General features: G+C 52.8%; 5 protein-coding genes across 5 annotated transcripts; 3 read left to right on the top strand and 2 right to left on the bottom strand.

Annotated features, from left to right (window-relative positions):
- Positions 1-843: 843 nt before the first annotated feature.
- AYO20_02815 (hypothetical protein) lies at positions 844-4038 on the top strand (the record flags this gene model as incomplete). Its single annotated transcript, XM_022641119.1, has 1 exon — positions 844-4038. The coding sequence occupies one exon, from the start codon at positions 844-846 to the stop codon at positions 4036-4038; it is 3195 nt and encodes a 1064-aa protein (XP_022502994.1).
- A 707-nt stretch (positions 4039-4745) lies between these two features.
- Positions 4746-5848, top strand: AYO20_02814 (hypothetical protein; the record flags this gene model as incomplete). The annotated part of the gene is made up of 2 exons (XM_022641118.1): positions 4746-5059; positions 5182-5848. 2 exons carry the CDS (start codon positions 4746-4748, stop codon positions 5846-5848), a joined length of 981 nt encoding a protein of 326 aa, XP_022502993.1.
- A 1347-nt stretch (positions 5849-7195) lies between these two features.
- On the top strand, positions 7196-10212 carry AYO20_02813 (Serine/threonine-protein kinase VPS15; the record flags this gene model as incomplete). The annotated part of the gene is made up of 4 exons (XM_022641117.1): positions 7196-7783; positions 7829-8435; positions 8627-9597; positions 9646-10212. The coding sequence occupies 4 exons, from the start codon at positions 7196-7198 to the stop codon at positions 10210-10212; spliced, it is 2733 nt and encodes a 910-aa protein (XP_022502992.1).
- A 20-nt stretch (positions 10213-10232) lies between these two features.
- Positions 10233-12442, bottom strand: AYO20_02812 (hypothetical protein; the record flags this gene model as incomplete). Its single annotated transcript, XM_022641116.1, has 6 exons — positions 10233-10448; positions 10504-10735; positions 10783-10871; positions 10923-11847; positions 11897-12163; positions 12213-12442. The coding sequence occupies 6 exons, from the start codon at positions 12440-12442 to the stop codon at positions 10233-10235; spliced, it is 1959 nt and encodes a 652-aa protein (XP_022502991.1).
- A 925-nt stretch (positions 12443-13367) lies between these two features.
- AYO20_02811 (hypothetical protein) lies at positions 13368-14963 on the bottom strand (the record flags this gene model as incomplete). Its single annotated transcript, XM_022641115.1, has 2 exons — positions 13368-14306; positions 14409-14963. The coding sequence occupies 2 exons, from the start codon at positions 14961-14963 to the stop codon at positions 13368-13370; spliced, it is 1494 nt and encodes a 497-aa protein (XP_022502990.1).
- Positions 14964-15420: the final 457 nt, after the last annotated feature.

Below are 15420 nucleotides of genomic sequence, written 5' to 3'. Positions count from 1 at the left end.
ACGCGCTGGCATGTTTTCAAAATCTTACGGACATATTGCTGCCTCCGTACCAGCCCGAGTCTGCGAATTACATTTCGTAGAGGATAGCAGATATGCTGTCAAAGATGTGGTTGAAGATTGTGAGCCAACATTAAACTGGACCCTTAAGCTGGGACTATTGTCTTCGGCTGTTCCCTGCTGGAGATACAGCCCATTTACGGGACCTACGATGTTGCGAGTCCTACAATCCCAATCCCTTGGTCTTATCTGACTCACAGGAGAAAGCCCGAAGAGTCGTGATACCAGCCACAGAGACATTCAAGTCCGAAATAGAGAGTATGATCTCTAATTGCTCATTAAGTTGCCTTCTCTCGTTCGTTCCTTTGGCGTTGATATTATCGAATTTTTCTTGTCCCGCACTGTCGCATCAGGCCAAACAATGCCATCACCGTTGGACATCTGCGCTATCCCTAGAGGGGTACTGTCCTGAGTGGAACACGGTCGAGAGCCTTGAGCAAGAAAGGTAGTGAGTGGCTTGTGGCGTGCGATAGAAGTGTGGGGAGGGCCGTTATCGGCTCACCGTCACATGGTCTAGGTCAATATACTGCTGCTTTAATGCGCACATGTTCAGCGGAGCAACCCTTATGCGCTTTGATCAGGGGAAATAATAGAGCGGCATTACACTTGTCCCCATTGGGGGTAAGATGCCAACCCAGACCAAAGCTTGGCATATCGACTGAGTCGCGACCTTTGATGAACTGACTGTCGACCTTTGTTTACCGCTCAATCTTGCGATCTCGTTACTTTCTTCACATAGCTTCTCATTCGCAAATTACTGTGCACCTCCGGCTGCGCCGGATTATCATGGATAACATCAGTGTTGACGAGGTAGACCCGAAACCTAAACGACCAATTCTACGGCGTGAGGGTTCAGCAGCGGCTCCCCCTCCGCCTCCCTCACAACCACCACCAGCTCCACCATCACAACCAGATCCCACAGACTCTCTAAGCCTTCCACAATTAAGGCAGCTGGTGGGGCAATTTCCAAAAGTCGAACAAACTCCCTACGCTTTCCACTATCAGGATGCTGAGGACTTTGAGCGCGAGATTGATCAGTGGTTTCATTACACCGAACTTGAGCAGGACCGACAGTATCTATTAGCGTCCCTTGAAGCATTCGAGCAGAGGTGGAAAATATTCTGCCAATCAGAATCGATTTCCGACGACTCAAAATGGATTGCTGTTGGTCAAGACCAGCGACGGAAGTTCGTCTCGGGTCTTGTCAGTGATCTGGACGATGAGGATTACGATCTACGCATCGAGGCGCTGTGCTGCATCTATTATATATTGATGGGGGCGTGGAGCAACACCTCTGGACTGGAGACGAAAGAGATTGCTGCCGATGAAGAGTCCCTCTCTCAGTCCGGGGACGATCGGTGTAATGTGGCGCAGGTCCAATGGATGCATAATGGTGCCGACATAATGGAACAGTGCTCGGTTATTCCCCAGCTTTACAGTTGCTTGATCCAGGCGTCAAAGGCTCCAGACCTGGCCCACCATCCTCAAGCCGCCCAAGGTGAAGAACCAACCGAGGGAGCGTTCGGAGAGAACGAGTACCGAGAGCTCAGTTTATGTCTTTCTTGCTTGTATATTTTGATCGAGTCTTCCCGGGTTCGCATTGAGACAGCCGCTGGACAGGCCCTACGACATTCGATCTCAGTCTTACAACCCAACTTCCTAGTCTTTCTTGTGGGCATGATTTCACGTTTACGATGGGACGAACTGTACAATATACCCCTGATGCATGCGTTGCAGCTGTTCTGGAAGTCGATTCTACTCTTGTTTGGGGACGTCTCGGGCCATCTGGAAAAAGTCAAAAGCATATTGCAACCCCGTGCGGATCCATTCTCTGCAGAAGCCGCTCACCCTGTTCTTACAGCATCCCCATTAGACTATCACCTTTTCCGACAGGAAATCACCTCGAAATACCCGGCATATAACCCCCCACCGCCTATAATACCCTTGGAGATTGAGCAGAAGACTATGTTGCCCTCACTATCGACCCAGTCTCGGGGTGATATCCCAGGTTTTGCGGGAGGTGGCATGAGTGGTGCAGCAACCCGAGGATCAATCCTCCATCAACCAGTGCACATCGCCACTCCCGCTCCTTCACCTCCTCCATCACCTATTGGTCCTGGTGGAAAGGCTGGTAAGAAACAGAACTATCAGACCAACCAGAACTTTCCATTCCTTTACCCACCACTGGATAGCACCAGCGACAATATCGGCGGAAAAGGTTCGACGAGCGTTCAGGATATGATGGTGGGTAAGAAGTGGGAAGGCAGTGACGTCCCTCTCTCTATTATCGAGGCAGGAGAATTGTTCGCAAGTCGTATGAGGATGACACGTGCAATGCGCCAGCTTTGGAGAGAGCGAGATTTATTTATGAAGTTTGAAAGAGGGTGGAAAGGGCAAACGAAGGATGATTCCACAGAGGACCAAGCTGAAAAAAATGAGGAGGAGAAGGAGCTCGAGACCCTCGAAGACCCAGACCTACGTTCCCGTATGTTGGCAGTGGACGATTTCTTCCACCATGCTCTTCCGGATCTGCAATCTCTGGTCATTGTGATGATGAAAGTGATGCTCACCAATGTGCAAGATATTGCTATTCGGAATGGGGGTGTCCAGGAGCCGGGCCAAATCGGAGCCCTGAACCGCACGAAGTCGAACTCTAACATGGTCCAGAACCAGACGCTACCGATGCCACCACCGCCGCCTCGTCCCAATGAAATAACTCTAGAAGATCTGGATAATATCCGCTCTCGAGAGATCAGTCAACAGGCAGTATCTGGCGCCTTGTTCCTCCTGTTAAAGTGGTTCAAGGTGTCTCATATCTTGAAGTTCGAGTATATGACCCAGCTCCTCCTGGACTCTAACTACGTGCAGCTTACGCTCAAATACTTTGCGCATCAAAACCTGGAGGATCTCGTGGCTTTCAGATACGACAGGGATGATCTGAGCGTTTGGCACTATTGTCATGTTCACTCAGACCATCCGCCATTGTCACCCACGAGCCCAGACGAAAGATCAGAAGCTTCAGATGGGGATGAAGCCGTTCCACCACCTATTTCGCGCCACAGGAGGTCACCGACAACGCAATCCGAGCCCCAAGCCCCTATCGACCCAAATAATCCACAACAACAGACGCAACCAGGTTCAGATGCCGACACCCACCCCTCAGTCGATGAGCTTGGGAACCCGCTTGGTCCTCTCCCAACAAGCCCGATTACCACCTACTCGTTTCGGCAATTCCAGACCTCCATCCATCTTCTTCGCGTCCTGCAAAAGCTGACACGAGGAAAATCTCACCGCATCCTGTTTCTCGTTCAGTTCAAGTCCTCCCAAATCTTGCGCCGAGTACTACGTGTCCCGGACTCGACCTTGCGGTTATATGTACTCAAGCTGTTCAAATCACAAGTGCCCTACTGTGGCCGAAAATGGCGGCAAAGCAACATGCGTGTTATTACGGCGATCTACTTGCACTGCAGGCCAGAGCTGAGGGATGATTGGTTGGCAGGCATGCACGACGCAAACGTTGAGGGCGAGGTCGATGAGGCAGTGCCGCTCGAGTGGGCGCTCAGGGGGTTAACCTTCTGGTGGCAGAAAAGGAGATATCCCGACGTGACAAGGAAAGGGAAGAAAGGCTCGGAACCAACAGTTAAGGGTGATGTCGACGAGAACGAAGTTCGACTGGACGACATTGACGATGACGAACGCGATTTCTTTCAACGGGAACTGGATGCCCTTGGATGGGGCCTCGCAGGGTTGCGCATAGCTGATGGTTCGGAAGATGTTGTCTTTGGTGAAGAGGCTGCCGGTGTCAATGGAGCGTATCCCATGGCTAATGGCGAGACCAACAACTTCAATGCTGGTGTGACAACATCGGGCAGCACGGGACAACCCGCAGGCATGGGTACGGGAACACCTCTGACTCCAGTACCCCAGCCGCAATGGGTTGTTGCAGACGCAGCCACGCTGGAGAATTGGCAAAATAGTTAGGGACTTGCTGAGAACCCTGGCACGGATCTTGGCGATTGCGACTTGCACGAATCATGGGACAGTAGTCAGCAAGAAGAGCCGAACGAGGGATGGTTAGGTCTCAGCGCAGAATTGCGGGATGTCTTGGATGGGGTGTCCCTACATGGTTGGGAGCCAGGGGAATGAGCTCTGGGAACTGCGGGAGCGAGGTATTCAGGCGGTTACGATAAAAGGTGCATCTGAATCCACCACATGCCGTTGAGATGGGTTAGATTAACTGTTGGTGTTATCTGCGTGCTCGCCCAGTCTGGTGCGCGAGTGCCCAGCAGAAACATGACAGTTAGTAAACATTGATCCCAGCCTTGCCAGCCTCGGTATCTTGTGCGGCCCCCGCGTGGAGCCTCGTCGGTTCCGCCCCTTCGGTCTCAATTGTAACCTCGTACCTCGATCGGTCTTACTACCAAGGACAGGGTCCCTTTACGGCCGTTGGTCTCTTTCAAATAACAACCACACGACTCGGCCGTTGTGAGTTCTCGATTCTATATAGGATAATCGACACACCATCTTCACACATCTCCCAATTTTCACATTCACTCCTGTCAATCCGGTATTTGTTGTTGTCCACCACCGAAGCCGAAGATATCCCGGGCAGCGCAGCGGGTTCCATTCGAATCCTCCTTCGTTCCCCTTCCAACCCCGAGTCTCCTCTCCCCCTTTACACAGACAAGATGCCGCTCCCGAAGCACGAGTATGTCTCCTCTGTATGGCAGCCCGACCTGTTCCGTGGCAAGGTCGTCTTCTGCACCGGCGGCAACGGATCCATCTGTTCCGCGCAGGTGCGTGCCCTCGTCCACTTGGGCGCCAACGCTTGCATCGTCGGGCGGAATGTCGAGAAGACAGTCTCGGTGGCCAAAGACCTGGAGACGGCGCGTGGGGGAAGCAAAGTCCTGGGGATCGGCGGTGTGGATGTCCGGGACGTTCAGAGCCTGGGCAAGGCGGTCGACGAGTGTGTCAAGGTGCTCGGCGGCATTGACTTTCTAATGTAAGGGCTGCATACATTCCACACGCAGACGCACACTCTCTCATACTCAAAATCTGCTTTCATGTGCCTTTGTGGAGGTACCTATCGATTGGAGGCTTTTGCTGACAAGCCTTGCGACACAGTGCTGGGGCTGCGGGCAACTTCCTGGCTCCCCTCGCCCAACTCTCCCCTAACGCCTTCAAGACCGTCATGGACATTGATATCCTGGGTTCCTACAACATCACCAAGCTCTGCCTCCCCCACCTCGTCGCCTCTGCCAAGAAGTACAACTCGTCGTCCTCCCTTCCGAAATCAGATTCTTCAGGGCCGGGCGGCCGGATCATCTATGTGTCCGCGACGATCCACTACACCGGCTTGCCCATGCAAACCCACGTCGCAGTTGCAAAAGCAGGTGTTGACGCCCTCTCCGCAAACGTGGCGATAGAATACGGTCCCCTCGGCGTCACCAGTAACATTATCGCTCCAGGTCCGATTGCAGGCACGGAAGGAATGGACCGACTTTCCCAAGAACACAAGAGACGAGATGATCAGACGGGAGCAAAGGTGGGGCGCAAAATCCCATTGGGACGATGGGGAACAATCAAGGAAATTGCAGACGCGACGGTATATTTGTTCAGCGACGCGGCAAATTATGTCACGGGGGACAGATTGGTTGTCGATGGTGGCGCATGGCACACGTTCTCCGGATCACCTGGATCGGATTTTGAGTATCCAGACTTCATCCTGAGTGGCAAGGAGGTTACAGGTGTGGGTGGCTCGAAGAAAAAGAATTCGGGATCGAAGCTGTAAATGAGGACCGGGGACTCGAGGTTGTGATGTTATATAATATGCTCCGGCGTGCTGGCTGATGGACCTTCAAGAGGTGGTTACCAGCATTGTCTTTGTTCTGGCGGCCTTTCCTTGAGGGGCCTTTGGAAGGGTGGAATGGGATACACGCTGAGCTGCAAATCTTTATGCTGTTTTTTAAAGGTCTCGGTATGGCTAGGTAGGTCTTGTTGCTTGAACGGGACCATACAGAGTCGCATGTTGGCTGAGGATGTTCTCGGGGATAGTCATGCCCACAGCAACGTCGTTCCGATGCCAAAGCATTGCGACTGATACCCAATGCAACGGATATTAGACACCAAGACTCATACGCTTCATATGATCCCCGTTTCTGCTACGAATGCCATTGTGGAGGAGAATGACACCTCCACGAGCGGCAGCGTCGGATAGTCGCCGGCCAATGCTACCCATAACGACCCACAAGCCGCCTTGCCCCATGTAGCACCTTGATCTGTTTACGACAACCTTCTCTTTCGCTGGTTATCCCAGGATGTGGTCATTGCTGCTGTGTTGGTGCGCGACTGAGGGTGCGAGGTAAGAGAGAAAGCGCTCGATTGAGTCACTGTGTGAGTCTATGATAAGAACATAGATGTCAGCATAAGGAGCCTCGTTCATTGGCCTGCTCTTGGAAATGCCGTTCGTCTCAGCCACCATATACCATTACGGTGATTGTGTCGTCAAGAAGGACATGAACTCTTCGTTGGGCTTGCGTTCCCCATCTCGAGAAGGTCTAGGAGGCTGAGGATTGTTGACAGTGGGCGGCGGAAGCTGCCCACAGGTGCATTGAGATGTCGCGGATGTTGGTTTTGGCTGCCGCAGAAAAAACGGTCCGACTGAGAGGTCCATGGGCGCCGAAAATCTCACTGATATCGTCTGTCACAGAACTGCCACCACCGCAGCCAAAGTTCCCATCCTAACCAGCTGGCTGGGCGGTGTCAACGCAGGGCCGCTCAAGGGGTTGCTGTGGTTCTGTGGCTTGCTCACGTGGCGTGGCCATCCAGCTCATCACATCCTGGCGGCGCTACAAGGGCTTAAACACCTCCCAACCCAGGCAACAGGGCACAAGACACGAGGCAAATAGCGAAAAACCTCCCATGGTGGCCAGCAATCCATTAACCTAACGCTCTAGGCTTTCGAAGGCTAGGTCTGACCACCCCCGCCCTCACTATCAGGATTCCCTTCTTAAACTGCGCCAGCCTCTTCTCATCACTGCGGATCTTGTCTGTTACTCCGGTCAGCAGCCTTGTTACACACGTCACAAATCTGTTTCCATCACCTTGGAGGCCTGGCAAATTCACAGCCTCATGTATCATGCCGCATTTGCACGACGCTGCTCTCGTATGGGCAGCACTCGTCAACAGGAAGGACCATGCATTTCTCGTTCGAGAAGCCCTCGGTCGGCTATGGTCAAGGAGTCTTCAAGGCTCGCAAGTCGTCGATGAAGCTTACATCAAGGACATGATACTTCTGAAAACCATCATTGACATCCAACGTTCCCGCATCCGCTCCGACCCACCAAGCCGATTCATTCTCTCAATCAATGACATTCTCGATTGTCTGGACTGTCTCTGTCAGGCCGGGGCAGCATTACTCCAGAGTTCTCAAGTCAATAGCACAGTTCGTGGAGTTCTAGAGCTTTCTCAACGGGTTTTCTTTTCGGGAGTCCTGGCAGCTACTCTCACCATTGAGCGAGAAGACAATCGGATGACGACGACAAGACAGCAAGTCTCTAGGCTTGAAATGTGCATCTGTAAATGGCCCTTGAAGGTTCTGTATGGGTTAGCAGGAGGCTGGTGCATGGCCATCCTCAAAGGCGCAGTCGAAGCCCTCCGAGGAAGCACCAATACTGACAGCTCCTGTGACGGACATTTCGTCCTGGATGCAACCGACTGCGACAATGTAAGCTGATACATTCCAATCTCGGTCTACGCGCTGACATTATAGTTCGCCTTCACGTTCGATCTGTCAACGTGTGTACCCCAGGCTATTGCATGTGTTGTCCGAGGATGTGGATACGGGTACCGCAGTGCCCTACTTCTGGCCGACATAAGATTGATGCTGATCGCCGCATGCTTCGGATGCGCGAAGAATGATTCTAACCCCGAGCTTTCAACCGGCTCTTCGGAAAGTACAATACGAAACCTTGGTTCAACACCCGTCACGGACGAGCTCAACACAGTGCTTGAGCAGTGCAAAACTCTTGATGCCTACTGTGAAGCACTGCAGAGTACCGACGAAGGACGGTCTCTGTCAAACTTTCTGACTTACATTGAGCCTTGGCCCTCTTCCAGCGAAAATGCCGAAATCGTCAATTGGATGGGCCATGCCAATGGTGCTCAGGCTGTCTCACGGAATACGAGCACACTATCAGCTCATTATCTACAGATCGTTGAGGACCTCGAACATCGCCTTTTGACTGCCCTTAACGCGGATGCGCCTCTGCTGCGGGTCTACAACCACCTGTCTGAGCAGGTCCGATCGTGGACCTCGTTGCAGGTCGATAACCCCCTCTCACAAGAGCTTGAGATCCCAGATAGGATGTTTTCACAAAGTATGTATGTTCTAAGCTGCAGTGATCTGCATCCCATCGGATTCGAGATGCTCGCAGACTGTATCGTGTCCAGTGGCAGACAAGTAGGCGCAATGACGACCTCACCGAGAACTTGAGCTAAAATTTAAAGATACCCGAACGCAATCAACACATAATCGACGTCCATTTCGACTGTCCTTTTCCCCATTCAGAGAACAGCACTGTCCGAAAGGCCAGGAGAATTGCTCCCCTATGTGAAATCTACGAGACTCTGCAAAGATTGGCTACACCTGGGGTCGAATTGGAGGAATCTGCGGACAATAGAGAGAATACACCCCTAGCCTCTGATCAACTATCGGCGGCGTGTTCGGTCAGGAATCAAGAAGCGCTTTTGCCGGATCAAGCCAGTGCAATGTCATACTCACGAGCTCCTGCACCCCCAACCCCGTCAATACCCTCTCTTTACCCCTCTTCCGTGAGCCTAGGATCTTTCACAGACAGGACTTCATCCCTCACACCGTCAGCAATGGCCAAGATGGGTATACACAAGCGCAGCAAATCCCACATGCTTCAACATAGCCCTCACTTACGGTCCGCACTGAGTCCAGACGCTTCGAACTTGATTGTCTGGGCTCGAAACAGGATAGCTCGCCGGGCGTTGGACGGTGATAACCCTCGTTGGCAAACTGAAAAGGTCATGCACGACATTACGTTGGCGGCCACTGGTGCCTCTCACTTTGCCACCGTCAATCAGGAGAATTATCAGCCTTTGCAGTTGTCTCTTTTTGATGCTACCGGTGCGCTAGTGGGGAAAATGCCCTTCACCAAGATTCCACAAAGTCTGGCCTTTTCGTGTGACGGAACCAAGCTAGCTATCGCAGCAATCGACGAATTGCGGATCATCTCAACAAACATAGCAGATTGGTCGCGCTCCTATTGCAGTCAATCACTGATACCACGATCAAATCAAGTGAACGGGAGTCAGATTGCGGGTTCGACTTTCTCTGCCTCTGGAAAAGTGCGCACGCAGATGGTATCGTTCTCAACAGATCAGCGGCAAGTCCTTGTAGGAACGCAGTACCAGGATGAGGCAGGAAGTACTCTATTCTCACTTTTCGACCTCCCTGACCGCCCCAACGGGAAAATTCCTCATCCATTTCGATTCGTTAAGGATATAAAAGTGGTAAGAAACGGCATATCCTTCCCAGAGCGAACGCGCTCAACATTATAGACAAAACTGACCGCAGGCCAGGAATCACTAGACCCGGGGTTGACCGCACTGCCGTGCTCTCACAGGTCTGGACAGACGATACTGATCATTGGGACAGCCTCTGCTCATAGTCATCAACCCGCAGTTGAGAGAATAATGCCTCGCCATCGAGGGCAGCCGCGTCCCCAGGCTGACCCTCAACCTATTATTGGGCCGAGACTGTCTATTGCCCGCGTGCACTGTGCCATTGCGACACCTGGGCAAAATCCGTGTTTTGTTGTTGTCAATGAGGAAACCAGTGTCTATATCATTCGCAAGTCCAGCAGCCGGAATGAATGGGAGGCTGAGCATGTCTCGATATTGAGCGGTCTCCGTCCATTTGAGAAAGACAGCAAGTGCCTGGGGATCCAAATTGCAGCATCTAGTGCAAGCAACGTGACCATGTTTCATATTAGGCACAGGAAGGGCTACCTCACTCAATACGACGCGTCGGATTCTGCGCAGCAACACCAGCAAATTATCGCCCTCGATAATTTCTATCCTGCAGTAGCAGATCCTGGCCAAAGTTCCAAACCGCCAAACAACTGAAAAGAGGACCAAGGAACCTTTTATTTGAGCCATACCCAGAGCCATTGTCCGGTCTTGATAGCTCTGGTTTGCAGGTTATCCTCCTTTCCGAATCGAAGCCTGTCTCGACCAGCTCTTGGGTCAGTGATATCCATTTCAACAGGATATCTGAGGTTCATCGTCGGCCGCAGATGAGGTCGAAATTGACGATGCAGGTGCCAACGGTAGACTATACAAAGAACAATGAATATGACAATCTATACAAAGTCAGAATCTGGACCTTCCTTCATCTCATGATAATGGCAGACTTACACTGATGTACGAAGCCACAAAATCCGGCGCACTGAACGGACTGATCGACCGCCATCCATTGAGCAAAAGCATCATGGTACTTCCGAAGAGGGCGTAGCATGTCCGCAAAGGCTGCCAATTCGATCGGTACGGGTAGGTGGGTGAATGTTTCCTCCTTGAGTACGCCCTTAGATCCTGCTGGGGGTCGACAAAATCTGTGTCCCTGAATTGACCTGCGTAGGCTTGTTTGATGCTGTCGAATATTAGCTGAGATCATGGCCAGAAGTCGCAAACACCCACATTGTCTTGTACCTCAGGAAAGTCACACAGATCACGGAATACACGATGAGCATGGAGACTGTCGAGTTGAGGGCCAGCCGACCCAATTCCTTTTCAGTATTAGCCTCGCAACGCAAAAGACAAGAGATATATGGACTCACATGTGATGGGGCGCCCCCTGCTGCCAGATATCCGAGAAAGCCAAAAAGCCAACTTGCCAATATCGCATTGCGCGGGACTCCCATGGATCCTGTCTCTTTCAGACGGTTCTGCAGCGTTCTCAGCCATCTTGGCCACGCACCCTGGGTGAGGGCAAGGGCATGCAGAATGCGCGATGACAAGTATAATGAATTGATTCCCGAAGAGGTGGCCGACAGGATGAAGAAACCGTTGAAAAAGTTTGGCCAGAACTTCTTCCCCGCGCGAATCGCCGCAATGATGAAAGCTGAATGGGTTCCATTGTCTAGGACGGAGATGTCTCGATTCGCCAGCAGCGGCTCATCGTATGACACGTTCAACCCGACGGTGAAGGTCGTGAGGCTGTAGAGCAAGATGATCCGAATCGCGATTTTCCTACTGGAGATCTTGACCCCTTCATATGTTCGGAGCTCTCGGTTCTCCGCCGCGGTGATGGTGACGGCTTCGAACCCGATCATTGAGAATATGGTCAATGTCATTGCCGTCCATACGCTGGCAAGATGGGCCCAGCCACCAGTCTGAACCGCACCACTTGGTGTTGTCCACGCACGCGAGATGAATCCCCATGGGTTGTTGTAGAAGCGGAAATGGGTTCCGGTCTCGATATTGATGCCGATGTTGAAGAGGATCAGCCCAACGATGAACAGCATCTTCATCACGCCAATCCAGTACTCAAGTTCGCCGAACCACCGCACACGGAGGAGGTTCACCACCAGTATAAGGATGAGGAAGATTGATATCCAAACAGCAGGATCGACACCACTTGTTCTCCACTTCAGTGTTGGCTCTGGATAATGCAACCTCTCGAGGTCGGATGGGTTGAACCCAAACTGGAAGAGTCCTGCCACTCCTTGCAGTTCCGCCGCAATGATGACGACCCAGGCAAACCTGTTGCTTTTCAGTGGCAAGGCTTTGGAGATGTGTAGAAGAGACTCACCATGCCATCCAGCCCACAGCATATCCGATCGATTGGTCCAAGAACCGACAAGGCATTTCAAACAACGCTCCAGGCACGGGAAAAAGTGCAGACATCTCCCCCAGAGCTGCTTGCACGGACCAAACGATGGTCCCCATCAATGGATATGCCAACCAGGCCATTCCCGGTCCTGCAAGGTTGATGATTCTGCCGTTCTGGAGGAAGAGACCTATGCCAATAACGCAAGAGAAGGTGATCATGTTGACATGACGCTCCCCAAGGTCCCGTCTAGCACGTCGTCAGTCGCAGGCTTGACATTGCCATTTCTTATCCGTACCTCAAAGACGTCGTGTCCCGTGCCACAGGGGCGATTCGTACAATCTCCTCATCACTTCCATCGGACCGCTCCGTATTTTCAGACTCTCGCGGGGGCTCCGCAGTGTCGGCATGAGGATGCGGAGGTTCATTGCCTGGTTCCTCTGGCAGTGACGACGCCTGCGAGCTCGTAGCCTGTCTCGCGTTAGCTCGCATCACGCCCATATCGTATGCCTCGCCCTGTGTGGCCATTGCTGCTCAGGAATCGAGATGAGAAAACATGGACCGGACCTTCCATGGCTCTCTCTCTGGCTGAGCAGCCTGTCTTATTACCACGCGACAGCGTGAAACGAGGCGTCGAACGCCGAGAAAGTGAAATTTTTGTCGCCCTGGGATGCTCGTGTTCGAGGCGAGCTTGTCACTCGAGACCAGGAAACTCGTAGTTGGTTTCGTGGCCCAGATCACCATCACAGACGGCCTTGAGCCACCGGGGCGCCAGAAAATAGGGGCGGGCTACCCCCTTCGCTTGACCGCTCGACAGGCATTTTTGCTCCTTGGAAGTTGGAAACCTCGTATTTCTGGTGGCTCCCCATGTCTGGCTTTGATGTGGCCTAGATCGTCTCGTCACCACAGTCGTCACACTGATATCCCGCTTTGATTGGTTCGGCGTCGAACGCCACATTCGCAGCCTGACGGGGAGGGCTGCGCCTTTTCTGAGAAGCGACGAGAGTATTCGCCAACGCATCGTCCATTCTGGTCCGAGGGACATGGCTGGGCAGGACAGAACAGAAGTGCCAGGGGAGGGACTTTTTGAATCTGGCTGGCTCGCTGGCTCGCTGGCCGTTGGCTGGTTCCTGACTTTCCTGACATAGTTTGCATCTTCTGCACACCGACTCTTGGACTGTGGCCGCTAACACAGTACCGAATAGAGTGAGGCTGTCAGGCTGTCTAGGAAGGAAGCCCTTCGAAGGGGTCCGAAGACGGGGCACGTTTTCCAAGACGCACTATTGGAGACATTATTGAACATGGCATCTGGTATAATAGTCATGCGTCCAAGACTAGGAGCGGAACGGGCCTCGCGTGTCTTCCCTCCCAAATATATCGGGCAACGTAGCTAGAATGATTGCTCTTGATATTCAGCCGTGTTATTGTGACCTTGGCCCCTAGAAACTGGCCCCTAGCCCCGAGCAGGATCTGCCATACGCAGATCTTGTTCTTGTTGAGCAACTTCAACGCCGAAGGTTTCAAAGAGCGCGTCCAACTCCATCTCGACAGGGGAAACGTAGAAAGCCGGACCCCACGTGCCATCATCGCCTACAAGGTTTTCTTCGGGGTCGTAGAAATCCGCCGTCCTGACTGTGACGTGTGCGATCTGCTCAATGTCGTCGTGGTCGAGGTGGAACATGTTTCCTGGCAAGGCTGGGTCTTGGTCACCATCCCCATCTCCCTGCTCTAGTGGGGGCAGCAGGGCGTATGAGGCTGTGTCTGCCTGGTCGCCACGGGGGATTGAGACGATCGATACATGGCCGGACCTCTTTGGGCATGGATCGATCCTGAGCATCGCCGCCGCCGACAAGGTGATTCTGAGCCTGAGTTCAACCTCGCGGGTCGCGTCTTCGATCATCCTGGAGACATTCTGCGCCGCATAGTTCAGGTCCCGGAGGCCGTTGACAAAGCGGACACACGTCTTGGGCTCCTCGATCGCACTGGACCGTTCACTGTCTCGTTCTGAGCGACTGCAGCGGAGGTGGACGGAGAAGGCTGCCAGCACGGCTACGACGCCCACGGTCGGAACGTGCTGTTCCATTCCACTCCCCAGCAGCGCCCTGCATATGCTGGTGATCTCTCTGGCTGCAGTCCCGGCAGCATGGAGGTCTGTTTCTGACTCGGACGCCGCGGACTTGTGCAAAGTGATCTCCGCACCCGCGCGCGCACTCGTACCGGATCTGGCGTTGTGTTCCTCGCGATGCAGCTTGAGCGAATACGCCTGGCTGATGGCGACGCCGATCCAATGTACCAAGTCTATCCGATGATCATCCTGGGACCAACTCACTAGGAGAACGGCGGACTGGCACAGGACGATGCGATCAAGCTCGGTCTCCAAGTCGAAGAGGACCTAGTAACCACAGATAAGACACACATACTCATAGGAGAGAAGACGGTGTTCCCGCCTTGCTAACCATGTCGTAGAGCTTTTGTGAGGGAGGGACGTACGTACCTTTGCCTTTTTGTAAAAGGAATATCTGGCTTCGGCTTTCGACCCGTAGCCGTATTTGAGAATGACTTGTCGCTCAGTCGCGGCTAGGCCGGCGCATAGGATGGACCAGTATAGAAGTAGGGAAACCTGCATCTCGTTGTTGTCACGCTGTCCGCCAGCGGCGCTGACAGTGTCCAACACCTCCGAAAGGTCGAGGAGTGGAAGCAGCGGGCGGACATGCTCGGCATAGCGCTGTAAGATGATGGATTGGAACTCGGCCGTGGGGAGCTGGAAGACGCCTTTGGCGATGAGATAGTCTTTGTCGTCCTCGCCGACCTTGTTGGACAGCGGCTTGACGAAGTCCGGCACCACGTCGTCTTCCAGCCGTGCTCTTGATTTGGAGCTGGATCTGGATGTGGATCTGGACCTTGATGTCTTGTTCGTCTGGGTCTGGGTTTGCACACATGGAAATGGAAACGAGCATTCTCGCTCTTGGTTATCGCGAGCCAGGGCTGCCTCTGCACGAGTCTGTTGCCATGCCCTGGTATGTTCTACTTTGATACTACAAGCCGTCATTCTCGGGCGCTTTTTCCGGTCGTCTAGTAAAAGACTGGTTGGTTAGTTAGCCAGTCGGTCTAATGTGCTGCACGCATCGACATTATGTGCAAGATATGCATCTACATTCACATCCATCTACCTGGATCTATGAGTGCCGTGGGTTTCGATCTCATGATTTCTTTTGTTCGTCTGTTGTGTGTCGGTTGAGAGTCGAGTCCATCGTCGGTTCTTTCTTGTCACTTGTTATTTGTGAGCTCCATTGGCGAATAATGACTGGCTGACTCCTGACTGGTTAGTGACTGATGGTAGTTGACAGTGGTGGGCGAGTGGCGAGGCTGAATCAATGACTAATACGGGATGGTATGGATACTCCTCGTCATCGTAGAACAGCGAATAGCCACCTCGGTGTATTATTTCTTAGCAGACAAGAATCTTTCGTTCAAACGGAACGCTGCTCCGGTCGGACCATTCGAAC

The sequence above is a fragment of the Fonsecaea nubica genome (assembly GCF_001646965.1).
Source record: "Fonsecaea nubica strain CBS 269.64 chromosome Unknown Scaff12, whole genome shotgun sequence".
Lineage (NCBI taxonomy): Eukaryota > Fungi > Ascomycota > Eurotiomycetes > Chaetothyriales > Herpotrichiellaceae > Fonsecaea > Fonsecaea nubica.
Note: the sequence above shows the minus strand (reverse complement) of the source record. Positions and strands in the feature narration are given on the sequence as shown.